The 14,756-nt window shown below is 51.2% G+C and overlaps 1 protein-coding gene across 2 annotated transcripts in view; it reads right to left on the reverse strand.

The window, feature by feature from the left end:
• map3k5 (mitogen-activated protein kinase kinase kinase 5) overlaps nt 1–14,756 on the reverse strand; it is a 244,049-nt gene that overhangs the window by 18,055 nt on the left and 211,238 nt on the right. Inside the window, exon 26 of one of the 2 annotated variants that reach the window (XM_038799442.1) lies at nt 14,491–14,603. The exons of the other annotated variant lie outside the window; for it this stretch is intronic. Within the exon in view, the coding sequence (XP_038655370.1) occupies nt 14,491–14,603 (113 nt within the window). The remainder of the gene's footprint in view (nt 1–14,490; nt 14,604–14,756) is intronic. 2 annotated transcript variants of the gene reach the window in all.

The raw sequence follows: 14,756 nt of genomic DNA on the forward strand, positions 1-14,756 counted from the left end.
GCCTGCTACGAGACAAACATAGAGGATCAGGTCCTGTCAAGTGAGGGGACAGTGTGCCTGTCATTCACCTTTAAAATGAGGCTTTAAAACAATGCATTTATCATATGCTCAGCAAGCAACGCCACAAACCAGGTTCGGATCTCCAGTTAAATCCCTATCCTCAAAACAAACAAAAGTGGGGGATCTGTCCTAATTTTTCCCACGTCACTTCATCAGAGAGTGCCTGATGGATGCCTGGTTTTCACAGTGCAAATGACGTAGAGTACAACTTCAGTTTGAAACCAGTTATTCTAATATTTATTTAAACAGACAAAATAAACAGACAGCAGCAAAAGAGAATGATCACACCAAAATAACATAGGGGGACAACTGTGAGGACACAGTAAAGTTTGTGGTGTTTCCTCCCATCATATAATGGACTGCCAGCTTAGAATGCTCAAACATGACTACTATTTGGACAAGATAGTGAATAACAACTGAGTCTGTGGAACAATACGACAACAATGGTCAGTCCTGTAAACTTTGTGCTCACAGGAGGTAATTCAGCAAGGGAAGTTGAAAAGCGACTCTAAGTCATCAAAAAGGGAGATTAAAGGGTCTAAAAACAAAACAACTAGATGCACAAGCATGAAACAGATAAACTGAAACTGTGACGGGGCGGCACGGTGAATGCTAAATAAGATGCACAGCTGCCTCACAGCGCCAGGGACCCGGGTTCAATTCTAGCTTTGGATGACTGTCTGTGTGGAGTTTGCACATTCCCCCAGTGTCTGTGTAAGTCTCCTGAGTGCTCTGATTTCCTCTCACAGTCCAAAGATGTGCAAGTTAGGTTACGGGGGATAGGGCTGGTTGGGCAGGGGAGTGGGCCCAGGTAGGGTATCTTTCAGAGGGTCGATGCAGATTTTTTTTGTAAATTTAGAGTACCCAATAATTTTTTTCCAATAAAGGGGCAATTTAGCGTGGCCTATTCACCTATCCTGCACATCTTTGGGTTGTGGGGGCAAAGCCCACGCAGACACGGGGAGAATGTGCAAACTCCACATGGACAGTGACCCAGGGCCGGGATTCAAACCCGGGTCCTCAGCGCCGTAGGCAGCAATGCTAACCACTGTGCCACAGTGCTGCCCTCGGGCTTGATGGGCCAAGTGACCTCCTTCTATACTGTCGGGATTCTGTGAAATTCTATGACAAAAAATAGACACGCTGGATCAGTAGTCGATAGAAACACAGCACAAACAGGTGGCCATTCAACTCACCATGTTTGTGCCAGCTCTTTGAAAGAGCTGTTTGATTAGTCCTATTCCCTTGCTCTGCTCACATAGCCCTGCCATAGATTAATTTGTGCCATTTTAATTTTAAAAAGTGCATTGCCAACAATTCCGTTAATTGGCATGATGATCTGTTTTATAACCTTCTCTTTCTGACTGTAGCATAACAATGGCAACTTGAATTAATATAACACTTCTAACAACTTTTACAGATGCACCATAGAAAGCATCCTATCTGGCGGCATCACAGCCTGGTATGGCAACTGCTCGGCCAAAGACCGGAAGAAACTACAGAAAGTCGTGAACACAGCCCAGTCCATCACGCAAACCTGCCTCCCATCCATTGACTCTGTCTACACCTCCCGCTGCCTTGGGAAAGTGGGCAGCATAATCAAAGACCCCACCCATCCGGCTTATTCTCTTATAACCTCTTCCATCAGGCAGAAGATACAAAGTCTGAAAACACACAACAACAGGTTCAAAAACAGCTTCTTCCCCACTGTTATGACCCTTTTAGGGGCTGAACCGATCTTCCCACGCATCTCCTCGACGGAATAGTATACAGTCCATATGCTTCATCAGATATCTATGGATTTACATTGTGTATTTATCATATAACCTATGGTTTCATGTATGGAGCAATCTGCCTGGACTGTACGCAGAATAATACTTTTCACTGTATCTCGATACACGTGACAATAAATCTAAATAGGAAAAAACACCCAAAACTTCTTCACAGAGGTACAAAGATGACATGCAAACTCACAGAAGAACAATCAGAACGTGTGACCAACAATGATTTTAAAGGAGATGTGATCGGCCGAAACAACTAAGATGCTCAAAGGAGGCACAATGCGAATGACTTGAATGGGATTTGGATTGCTCTCTGTAATCTCTTCTAGCCCTACACCCTCCAGTGATTCTGGCTTCTCGCACATTGCCAATTTTAATTGTTTCAGCAGTGGTGGCCAGGCCTCGAGTTGCCTAAACCCAAGCTCTGGAATACCTTCCCTACACCTTTCTACATTGTTTTCCTTCTTGCAGATGCACTAGTGATAATTTATCGAAATTCACTAGACTCTGGGGTGGTCCCGGTGGATTGGAAATTAGCAAACGTGACGCCACTGTTTAAAAAAGGAGGTAGGCAGAAAGCAGGAAATTATAGGCCAGTGAGCTTAACTTCGGTAGTAGGGAAGATGCTGGAATCTATCATCAAGAAAGAAATTGCGAGGCATCTGGATAGAAATTGTCCCATTGGGCAGACGCAGCATGGGTTCGTAAAGAGCAGGTCATGCCTAACTAATTTAGTGGAATTTTTTGAGGACATTACCAGTGCAGTAGATAACGGGGAGCCGATGGATGTGGTATATCTGGATTTCCAGAAAGCCTTTGACAAGGTGCCACACAAAAGGTTGCTGCATAAGATAAAGATGCATGGCATTAAGGGTAAAGTAGTAGCATGGATAGAAGATTGGTTAATTAATAGAAAGCAAAGAGTTGGGATTAATGGGTGTTTCTCTGGTTGGCAATCAGTAGCTAGTGGTGTCCCTCAGGGATCCGTGTTGGGCCCACAATTGTTCACAATTTACATAGATGATTTGGAGTTGGGGACCAAGGGGAATGTGTCCAAGTTTGCAGATGACACTAAGATGAGAGGTAAAGCGAAAAGTGCAGAGGATACTGGAAGTCTGCAGAGGGATTTGGATAGGCTAAGTGAATGGGCTAGGGTCTGGCAGATGGAATACAATGTTGACAAATGTGAGGTTATCCATTTTGGTAGGAATAACAGCAAACGGGATTATTATTTAAACGATAAAATATTAAAGCATGCCGCTGTTCAGAGAGACTTGGGTGTGCTAGTGCATGAGTCACAGAAGGTTGGTTTACAAGTGCAACAGGTGATTAAGAAGGCAAATGGAATTGTGTCCTTCATTGCTAGAGGGATGGAGTTTAAGACTAGGGAGGTTATGTTGCAATTGTATAAGGTGTTAGTGAGGCCACACCTGGAGTATTGTGTTCAGTTTTGGTCTCCTTACTTGAGAAAGGACGTACTGGCGCTGGAGGGTGTGCAGAAGAGATTCACAAGGTTAATCCCAGAGCTGAAGGGGTTGGATTATGAGGAGAGGTTGAGTAGACTGGGACTGTACTCATTGGAATTTAGAAGGAGGAGGGGGGATCTTATAGAAACATTTAAAATTATGAAGGGAATCGATAGGATAGATGTGGGCAGGTTGTTTCCACTGGCGGGTGACAGCAGAACTAGGGGACATAGCCTCAAAATAAGGGGAAGTAGATTTAGGACTGAGTTTAGGAGGAACTTCTTCACCCAAAGGGTTGTGAATCTATGGAATTCCTTGCCCAGTGAAGCAGTTGAGGCTTACATGTTTTTAAGGTAAAAATAGATAGTTTTTTGAAGAATAAAGGGATTAAGGGTTATGGTGTTCGGGCCGGAAAGTGGAGCTGAGTTCACAAAAGATCAGCCATGATCTAATTGAATGGCGGAGCAGGCTCGAGGGGCCAGATGGCCTACTCCTGCTCCTAGTTCTTATGTTCTTATGTTCTTTAAGGCACTCCTTAGCACCTACCTCTTTGACCAAGCTTTTAGTCATCTAATCTAATATCTCCTTCAATGGCATGGTGTCGTACTTTGTTTTATAATTATGCCTTAGGACATTTCATTACGTTAAAGGTGCTGTATAAATATGAGTTTGTTCAATGTTCTAACTGCTGCTCATTTGCAACTGGTCGACTGGAAGTGCAGCAAAGTCATGTTTACACATACAAATTACACTTCTGATCAAGTTCTAGCAATTGAAGGAGCAGCTCCATGGATATTAATAGCTGAAGTAATAAACACTATGTTAATGGGTGAAATGTACAACCAAGCAGGGGGGCTTTGGTAAGATATTGCCACCCATAAGCCACGTTTGAATCATTCAAGAGATCAATATTATCATCCATTAAGCACACCTGCTTTCCTTGTTTCACATCATCCGTAAAAATATCTTCCACCTAGTTTTCTGTTGGTGGGGAGGTCATGTCTGACAAATCAGTTAGAGTTCTTTGAGGTAACAAGGAAGTTAGACAAAGGAGAACTAGTGTACGTGATTTACTTAGATTTCCAAAGGCCTTCGACAATGTGCCGCATAAGAGACTGTTAAATAAGTTAAGAACCCATGGTGTTAATGTAAGATCCTGGCATGTATAGAGGATTGGCTGACTGGCAGAAGGCTAAGAGAGTGGGCATAAAGGGGTCTTTTTCAGGATGGCAGCCAGTGACCAGTGGTGTGCCTCAGGGGTCGGTGCTGGGACCACAACTTTTCACAATATACATTATTAGTACCCAATTATTTTTTTTCCAATTAAGGGGCAATTTAGCGTGGCCAATCCATCGAGTGGCTGCAGCTGCTCTCTGTCTCTATTGCGGAGTGCTGTTTCCAGTGCTGGCTGCTGCGACTTGCCTGCAGGAAGGAGAGAGAGAGAGGGAGAGGGAGGAGAGTGAGAGAGGGAGGAGAGTGAGAGAGGGAGGAGAGTGAGAGAGGGAGGAGAGTGGGAGAGGGAGGAGAGTGAGAGAGGGAGGAGAGTGAGAGAGGGAGGAGAGTGAGAGAGGGAGGGAGGGAGGGAGGGAGAGAGGGAGGGAGGGAGGGAGGGAGGGAGGGAGGGAGGGAGGGAGGGAGGGAGGGAGGGAGAGAGGGAGGGAGGGAGAGAGAGAGAGGGAGGGAGAGAGGGAGGGAGGTAGATTGGAAGGAGAGAGGAAGGAGGAAAAAACAAGGTGGGAGTAAAGCCCCTTTTGTACTGTTTGTGTGCTGGGCCCCTCCCAGGCTGAGGGCCCAGCCCTACCCAGCTCTCCCAACTGTCAGGCCTTCCTCGTTCTTTCTAGTGAGCTTGTTCCAGGATGGGGACATTGAGTGGTTGCTGGGCCCCTCCCGGGCTGAAGAGGAGATCAGTTCCATTGAGTGGTTGTTTCAGTGGGGAGCACAGACTGTATTTTGCTAAGCCCGACATGGGCCGAAGATCCCCAATCCTCCCACCCTCCAGCTTCACCCGGAGTCTCAGGAGTCTCTCACCTCGGGCACCATTCCATCTACGGTGCCCCACCCTCCTGTGTTGCTGACTTCCTCCAACAGTGCTCCTTGTTCTCTCTTCTCTTCCCTGCTTTGCTCCCCCATATACCTTCCAAGGGGGAGAGTACGTCATTCCACCTCACTCTTCCCGACAACCTCCTTCCCACTATCTATTTCGTCAATTAAATTCCACCGTGACAAAGCCCACATTGGGGTGGGCGTGGCACTTGCCCTAATGGCCACTCCACCTACGCCAGTAACGGGGCCGACCAGAGCCACCTATGCGGGGGTGGTAGCCTCTTCGGCCTCCATTGCTCCTGCAGCCCCGCCACCTTTCCGGTTGCTGACCCGAAAGCTGGGCGTAAAGTGCTACGCTCACCCCACCGTCACCATAGAGACGTGCGTTCGCAGAATGGCCGGGGTCCTTGGCCCCTCGGCCATTGTGGCCGCCTCTCGAATGTACGGGAAAGTAGTGTTCTTCCCGAGGGCTGAGAGGGTGGTTCACCTCGTCCTTGAAAAGGGGCTCGCGGTGGGCGGGACCTACGTGGCAGTGGACCCTCTTGAGGGCACTGCTGAGCGGCTCATGTTGTCCAATGTCCAGTCTTACCGAGCCCCCCTCCTCCCCCACCTCCAACCACTGGGGGAGGTTCATTCCGAGGTAGCGCCGCTCCCTTTCGGCCTGAAGTTTGCCCCCCTCAGGCACATCTACTCCTTCCGGTGCCAGGCTTCCATCCGCTTGGCCCGGGAGGATGTATTCGAGGGGGAATTCTAGGTTTCCCATCTAGGGGAGACCTTCCGCATCTTCTGGTCTGCAGATGGCGTGCGGTGCCACGCCTGCAAGAAGGTGGGGCACGGGCAGAAGAACTGCCCCGCTTCCAAAGCCACCACTGACACCAAGGTGGCTGCAGGTTGTACCGTCGCCCCCTCTCCCTCCATTGGCATTACCACCCTGACTCTACAGGGGATACCGTGCTGGCGCAGACTGGCCGGTCGGCTGCCGGAGTGGAGGAGGGAGGGCAACCACCAGGCTGCAGGGCCCGACAGAAGGCAAGGTGGGGTTCAGCTGCAAATACCCCCAATCCCATCAGCCGAGAGACCCCTGCGCCCCAGAACTCAGGCCTGGGGGCCATCGCGGACACTCAAGCTCATTCCGGGCCCGTTGACGCCTTAGCGTCGGTTACTGGGCCCGTTGTCGTGAGCAGGACGCCTCGGGGCAGGGTGCAAGTAAGACCCCCGCGGTCCCGTTCCGCCTGGTGCCATTTTTACCCCAGAGGCGTTCCTTTTTACAACGCCGGAGGCTATGACGCTCCCTGACCTCGGGGTCATTGGGTGGTAGTGGCGAGGAGCGCCTCCCCTCTCCATCCCAGCCTCCGACGCCGGCAGTCTCCATCTCCACCTTATTCCAGAGTCTGTCCAGTGACCCAGGGTCGCAAGAGGAGGGGGGATCTGAGCCGCCACCTCCCTCTGGCCTGAAATAATTAGAGGAGTTTGCGAGGAACCCGTCTGTCGACGATCCAGAGGGTGGGATCGAGGCTGACCCAGGACGGTGGGACCGTGCTGTCCGTCACACTCAATGTGGCAGAGGACTCGGTCCCAGACGGCGACTGCCCGGAGGGGGACAGTTGCTCAGTGGGGGGCAAGGGGGATGATTTTGGGTCCATCTGCAGCGAGACGGTGGACTCCCTCGTGGCCGACACCAAGTCGCCCCTCATCCCCCGAGGGAACTCCAGGATTTTCTGCCTGCAAACCGCGGTTGCCAAAACAGAGTGCAGCTAGTCCTCGACCGGTGGTCGGACTTGGCGCTGCTCATCCGGTCTTCCCGCGCCTACGTTAAAGGGGCGGGAGGGGCGGGAGGCGCGGACGCTTCTGAGCGGCGCTGGCAGAAACCTTTCCTCGCCGGACTCCTGAGGGAACAGAGGGGCCTGCGCTCCTCTGCTCTTCCTGAGCACTGAAAAGGTGAAGGTAGAACTTCACTACTGACATGGTGGTGACCATAGCAGCCTCAACAGCAGCAGGGACGCGCTCCACTGGTTCCAGAGCTTATTGGTCCTCCGGGACGGGAAGTATGCGCTGTGCTTCCTGCAAGAAACCCATGCCGCTCTGAGAGACAAAGCCACATGGCTCCTGGAGTGGCGAGGGGGGGGGGGGGGGTGGTCTACATGAGTCCCTAACCTCGCATTTCGGCAGGGTGGCTATCTTGTTGGAGATCTTGGGGGTCAAGGAGCCAGTGCCAGGCCGGTAGCTGCCCTTGACAGTCCGTGAAGGGGTCGAGGTACTTCACTTTGTGAATGTCTACTCTCCCCAGGCTGACCAGCAGCAGACGACTTTCTTCGAAGAAGTGTCCACTCATCTTGGCACCATCTCCACGGGCGAGTGCATCGTCCTTGGGGGGGGGAGATTTTAATTGCACCGTCAGGACCGCCTTGGTACCCAGTGCCGCTCTCGTGCGGTGGTGAAGTTAAGGAACCTCGTTGGGTTCTTTGACTTGGTGGCCATCTGGCGGATTCTCCATCCTGACTCCAGCGTCTTCACTTTTGTGAGGCCTGGGGTTGGAGCGTCCAGAATCGACCGCCTCTACATTTCAAGGGCGCACCTGCCCCGTATCCCGGCAGCCTCTGTGCAGCAGGTGCCGTACTCAGACCACCGTCTGGCGTGGGCGGGGCTAGCCCTGTCTCACACTCAGTCATGGTCCGCATTGTGGCATTTTAACAACCTGCTGCTGGAGGACGAGCGGTTCCTGGGGTTGTTTTGTCACTGGCTGGAGAAGGAAGCGGGGAGGCTTCCCTTCCTCGAGGCTATGGTGGGATGTGGGCAAGACTCACGTGCGTACCATCTGTCAGGAGTATACGAGGGGGTCATCATAAGGCGGAAATCCAGGGTCGTGGATTTGGAAAAGCAGGTGCTCGACCTGGAGTCACGTCTCGGTCAGCTCGATGAAGACCCAGCCCTGCAGCTGGTGTACAGAGAGAAGAAGGGCGCGCTGCGGGACCTGCAACTTGTCGGGTCCCAGGGCGCGTATGTGAGGTCGCAGATCCAGATCCTTAATGACATGGACCGCGGCTCCCCCTTCTTCTACTTGCTGGAAAAAAGGTGCGGGGCCCGTCAGCAGCTCTTTACGCTGCTGGCCGATGACGGGTCCCTCATCTCGGATCTGGAGGAGGTTCGAGCCCAAATCCGAAGCTTCTACAGCGCTCTCTTCTCTCCGGATCCGTCCGGCGAGGAAGCTTGCAGAGTTTAATGGGAGGACCTGCCGCAGGTCGACCCGGAGGATGCCGGTAGGCTTGATACCCTTCTCAGCCTGGGGGGGCTGACCAGCGCCCTCGATGGCCTGTCCAGGGGGAAAACCCCAGGGCTGGACGGGCTGACCGTGGAGTTATTCAGGGCATTCTGGGATGTCTTGGGGACCGACTATACGGAGGTCCTTGGGGACAGTATTGCAACCGGGGAGATGCCCCTCTCATGGTGCAGAGCCACCATTACCTTCCTGCCAAAGAGGGCGGATCTCCGCCACCTTAAAAACTGGCGTCCGGTCTCCCTCCTCGGCACGGATTACAAGATTTTTGCCAAGGCAATGAGTTTGCACTTTGGCACCGTGCTGGACCACATGATCCACCCTGACCAGTCCTGCACGGTCCTGGGCCGCACAATCCATGACAACATTTATCTGGTACCACGACCTGGTCCATCATTCCCAGAGGGCTGGTACGTCGAGCGCCTTCCTGTCCCTTGATCAGGAGAAGGCGTTCGACAGGGTGGATCACAAATATTTATTTGGGACTCTGCCAGCTTCGGGTTCTGGACGCAATTTGTCGCCCGGATCCGACTTCTGTAACTGCCGCAGAGTGTCTTGTTAAGGTTAACGGGTCTCTGGTGGCGCCCCTTCGCTTTGAGAGAGGAGTGCGTCAGGGCTGCCCTTTGTCTGGCCAACTTTATTCTAATTGCGTGGAGCCTTTCCTGCGCCTCCTGCGGCGGAGACTGTTGGGACTGCTTCTGCACGGGCTGGGCATTGGGGTGGCCCTTTCGGCTTACGCTGATGACGTGCTCCTCATGTTCACTGACCCTGCTGACCTGCGGAGGATACGAGTGTCAGGCTGTGTACTCCGACACGTCCTCTGCCAGTACTAGAGAAAGGATTGGCCCACTCAAAGACAAAAGAGGGAATTTATGCGTGGAGTCAGAGGAAATGAGTGAGCTTCTTAATGAGTACTTTGCATTGGTATTCACCAAGGAGAGGGACATGATGGATGTTGAGGCTAGGGATGGATGTTTAAATACTCGAGGTCATGTCGGCATAAGGAAGGGGGAGGTTTTGGGTATTCTAAAAGGCATTAAGGTGGACAAGTCCCCAGGACCGGATGGGATCTATCCCAGGTTACTGTGGGAAGCGAGGGACGAAATAGCTGGGGCCTTAACAGATATCTTTGCAGCATCCTTGAGCACGGGTGAGGTCCCGGAGGACTGGAGAATTGCTAATGTTGTCCCTTTGTTTAAGAAGGGTAGCAGGGATAATCCAGAGAATTATAGACCTGTGAGCTTGATGTCAGTGGTAGGCAAACTGTTGGAGAAGATACTGAGGGATAGGATCTATTCACATTTGGAAGAAAATAGACTTATCAGTGATAGGCAGCATGGTTTTGTGCAGGGAAGGTCATGTCTTACAAACCTAATAGAATTCTTTGAGGAAGTGACAAAGTTAGTTGATGAGGGAAGGGCTGTAGATGTCATATACATGGACTTCAGTAAAGCATTTGATAAAGTTTCCCATGGCAGGTTGATGGAAAAAGTGAAGTCGTACGAGGTTCAGGCTGTACTAGCTAGATGGATAAAGAACTGGCTGGGCAACAGGAGACAGAGAGTAGCGGTGGAAGGGAGTGGCTCAAAATGGAGAAAGGTGACTAGTGGTGTTCCACGGGGATCCGTGCTCGGACCACTATTGTGTGTGATATACATAAATGACCTGGAGGACGGTATAAGTGGTCTGATGAGCAAGTTTGCAGATGATACTAAGATTGGTGGAGTTGCAGATAGCGAGGGGGACTGTCAGAGAATACAGCAAAATATAGATAGATTGGAGAATTGGGCAGAGAAATGGCAGATGGAGTTCAATCCAGGCAAATGCGAGGTGATGCATTTAAGATCTAACTCAAGAGCAGACTATATGGTCAATGGAAGAGTCCTGGGGAAAATTGATGTACAGAGAGATCTGGGAGTTCAGGTCCATTGTACCCTGAAGGTGGCAACGCAGGTTGATAGAGTGGTCAAGAAGGCATACAGCATGCTTGCCTTCATCGGACGGGATATTGAGTACAAGAGTTGGCAGGTCATGTTACAGTTGTATTGGACTTTGGTTAGGCCACATTTGGAATACTGCGTGCAGTTCTGGTCGCCACATTACCAGAAGGATGTGGATGCTTTAGAAGGTGCAGAGGAGGTTCACCAGGATATTGCCTGGTATGGAGGGTGCTAGCTATGAAGAAAGGTCGAGTAGATTAGGATTATTTTCATTGGAAAGACAGAGGTTGAGGGGAGACCTGATTGAGGTCTACAAAATTATGAGAGGTATGGACAGGGTGGATAGCAACAAGCTTTTTCCAAGAGTGAGGGTGTCAATTACAAGGGGTCACGATTTCAAGGTGAGAGGGGAAAAGTTTAAGGGAGATGTGCGTGGAAAGTTTTTTACGCAGAGGGTGGTGGGTGCCTGGAATGCTTTGCCAGTGGAGGTGGTAGAGGTGGGTACGATAGCATCATTTAAGATGCATCTGGACAGATATATGAACGGGTGGGGAACAGAGAGAAGTAGATCTTGGAAAATAGGCAACAGGTTTAGATAAAGGATCTGGATCGGCACAGGCTGGGAGGGCTGAAGGGCCTGTTCCTGTGCTGTAATTTTTTTTGGAGTATCAACTGGGCCAAATGTTCCGGACTCCTGGTCGGTCCGTGGAAGACGGACCCCTCCCAGAGCTCAGGCCTTTCACCTGGAGCAGGACCAGCCTCCTCTATTTGGGAGCCCATCTTTGCCCGGCTGAGGAATCCAGGTCAGCTAACTGGCAGGAGCTGGAGACCAAGGTCACCGCTCGCTTGAAATGCTGGACAGGACTGCTCGGAGTGCTGTCTTACAGGGGTTGAGTTCTTGTCCTAAACCAGCTGATAGCCTCTATGTTGTGGTACCGGCTGGTCACTTTGAACCCTCCCCCTGACTTTGTCACAAAGATCCAGAGATGCTTGTGGAGTTTGTCTGGGACAAGAGACTGCACTGGGTCGCTGGGTCACTGCTGAGGTTCTGTGTCTCCTGCTTGGGGAGGGCGGGCAGGCGCTGGTGTGCCTTCGCACCCTGGTGGCAACCATCCGCCTTCAGACTCTGCAACGATACCTTTACGTTGAGCCCCCTCCATGATGGTGTGCCCTGGCGACGCATTTCTTCCGCCAGGTGCACGGCCTGAATTATGATATGCTGCTCCTGTTCATGGATCTGCAGGGTCTTCGTTACCCTCTGCAGGCGCTGCCCGTCTTTTACCAGGACCTGCTCAAAGTCTGGAACATGGTCAGCTCCCCCCCCCCCCCCCCACTCCCCCCCCCCCCCTTCCTCCCCGTCAGGAGTGGTGGCTGTTGTCAGGAAGCCGCTGCTCAGGAATCCGCACCTCCACCAAAACCATTTTGAGTGGCTGGGGGAGGAGCGAGCTGTGGCTGCCGGGGTGACCAGGATTGGGGACGTGCTGGGTGGCGGAGGAGTGGGCTGGATGACACCCCATGAGTCAGCACAAAGTGCAGCGGTGGACATCCGGCTCGCAGCCAATGCCATCAGAGACCTCAAAACGGTCGTGCACGGACCCGATGGCACTCGTGGTGTGGAGGACGCGCAGGTGTGTGGTGGTATCCCTTCTGGATGAAACCCTGGCCAGACGGAATTCCACAATGGTCCCAGGCCCCGGAAACCTCCCTCGGGGCTGGTGCCCCACAATCCTAGCCGCCTCACGGAAATACCCTCCGTGCCTTTTCACACTGCGCGGAGGGGTTTCCTGTGCGGGCTGCTGCTGCTCACCCTTCACCTCCTTACCTTCGCCCGTCATCCGGACATGCCAATGCATGGCATGCCTTATTGCCATCCGGCGGCGGAGATCCCTACTGGAGGTCCCTCTATGGAGGAGTCCTCCCCCTCAATCTTGGGGACCTGGGGTGGAGGGTGTTTCTTGCAGCAGTGCCGTACAATCACCGATTGCACCGGTTCACAGACTCCCAAGAAGCCTGCCATTTTTGCGGCCTTGTGGAGTCCGTGGACCATGTCTATGTTACATGTTTTAGGCTGCACTTCCTTCTGAGTTTTCTAACCAATCCTTTGCTGGAGTTTTGTTTGCACTTCAGCCCCACGCTCCTAATCTACGGGCCCCCGGTGCAGAGAGGGGTGGGGAAGGCGGAGGAACGCCTTGTGAACCTGCTCCTGGGCCTGGCAAAGTGCGCCATTTATAGGTCCAGGCAGCGGGCAACCGAGGGGGTTGTCCGGTCAGACTGTCTGCCCCTCTTCTGCGGCTACATTCACAGCCGGGTGTCCCTGGAAAGGGAGCATGCGGTGTCCACGGGCACCATCGAGGCTTTCCGTGCCCGGTGGGCACTGCAGGAGTTGGGGTGCTTCATTGACCCCTTTAACTGCACTCTTATTTGATGTTTTTACGTTTCCGTTGATCTTTGTTGTGTTAGGGCAGCGCCCGTCTCAGGAGTGGCCCTTTTTTGCTTTTTCCCTCAGTTTGTTTTTTCCTTTCTTCTGTTTTTTGGTGGACCTGAAAAGAGTGGCCAATCCACCTAACCTGCACATCTTTGGGTTATTGGGCGAAACACACGCAAACACGGGGAGAATGTGCACACTCCACATGGACAGTGATCCAGAGCCGGGATCGAACCTGGGACCTCGGCACCGTGAAGCAACAGGGCTAGCCTATTGCACCACTGTGCTGCCCATTTTCACAATATACATTAACGATCTGGAAGAAGGAACTGAAGGCACTATTGCTAAGTTTGCAGATGATGCAAATATATGTAGAGGGACAGGTAGTATTGAGGAAGCAGGCGGGCTACAGAAGGACTTGGACAGGCTAGGAAAGTGTGCAAAGAAGTGGCAGATGGAATACAATGTGGAAAAGTGTGAGGTTATGCACTTTGGAAGGAGGAATGGAGGCATAGACTATTTTCTAAATGGGGAAATGCTTCGGAAATCAGAAGCACTAAGGGACTTGAGAGTTCTTGTTCAAGATTCTCTTAAGGTTAACGTGTAGGTTCAGTCGGCAGTTAGGAAGGCAAATGCAATGTTAGCATTCATGCCGAGAGGGCTAGAATACAAGAGTAGGGATGTACTTCTGAGGCTATATAAGGCTCTGGTCAGACCCGATTTGGAGTATTGTGAGCAGTTTTGGGCCCCGTATCTAAGGAAGGATATGCTGGCCTTGGAAAGGGTCCAGAGGAGGTTCACAAGAATGATCCCTGGAACAAAGAACTTGTCATATGAGGAACGGTTGAGGACTCTGGGTCTGTAGTCGGAGTTTAGAAGGATGGGGGGGGGGGGGGATCTTATTGAAACTTACAGGATACTGCGAGGCCTGCATAGAGTGGACATGGAGAGGATGTTTCCACTTGTAGGAAAAACTAGAACCAGAGGACACCAGTGCAGACTAAAGGGATGATCCTTTAAAGCAGAGATGAGGAGGAATTTCTTCAGCCAGAGGGTGGTGAATCTGTGGAACTCTTTGCCGCAGAAGGCTGTGGAGGCCAATTCACTGAGTGTCTTTAAGACAGATAGATAGGTTCTTGATTAATAAGGGGATCAGGGGTTATGGGGAGAAGGCAGGAGAATGGGGATGAGAAAAATATGAGCCATGATTGAATGGTGGAGCACACCCGATGGGCCGAGTGGCCTAATTCTGCTCCTATGTTTAATGGTCTTATAGACACAGCAACTGTTGGTGAAACCAGTGACGCAGGCCTGGTTCCTCCCTCTCCTCAACACCCTCCAATTAAAGAAAGGGATCCAAATGCAGAACCCAGGCACTTAATTTAACCCCAAGTTGGGGTTGTATGTATTCGTTTTAAAGCAGGTTAAACCCAATAACAAAGAGGGTAAAAGGTCTGTTGCAAATAAAACATGTGTAGTCAAAACAATGTTCAAGATTTACCTATTGGTTGTGACTTCAATCTGAGCAATTTAATTTCTTGCTCCTTTTCTTCAATAGCTTGATGAAGAATAATTTGATAATCCTTTTCCTTCTGAACAAGTTCTTCTAAAAGTCTACAGGAATGAATACAAAATCTTTAAGCACTGCTTTGTAAAATTCAGTTCCAGTTCATCAAATGTGAAAATCCGTATTTAACTTGAACTTTTCCACTAGTTTGTAAGGCTCAACAAACTGCATGTGCATCAAATACGAGTTTGGTGCAGATT

The sequence above is a fragment of the Scyliorhinus canicula genome, chromosome 6 (assembly GCF_902713615.1).
Source record: "Scyliorhinus canicula chromosome 6, sScyCan1.1, whole genome shotgun sequence".
NCBI classification, from domain to species: Eukaryota; Metazoa; Chordata; class Chondrichthyes; order Carcharhiniformes; family Scyliorhinidae; genus Scyliorhinus; species Scyliorhinus canicula.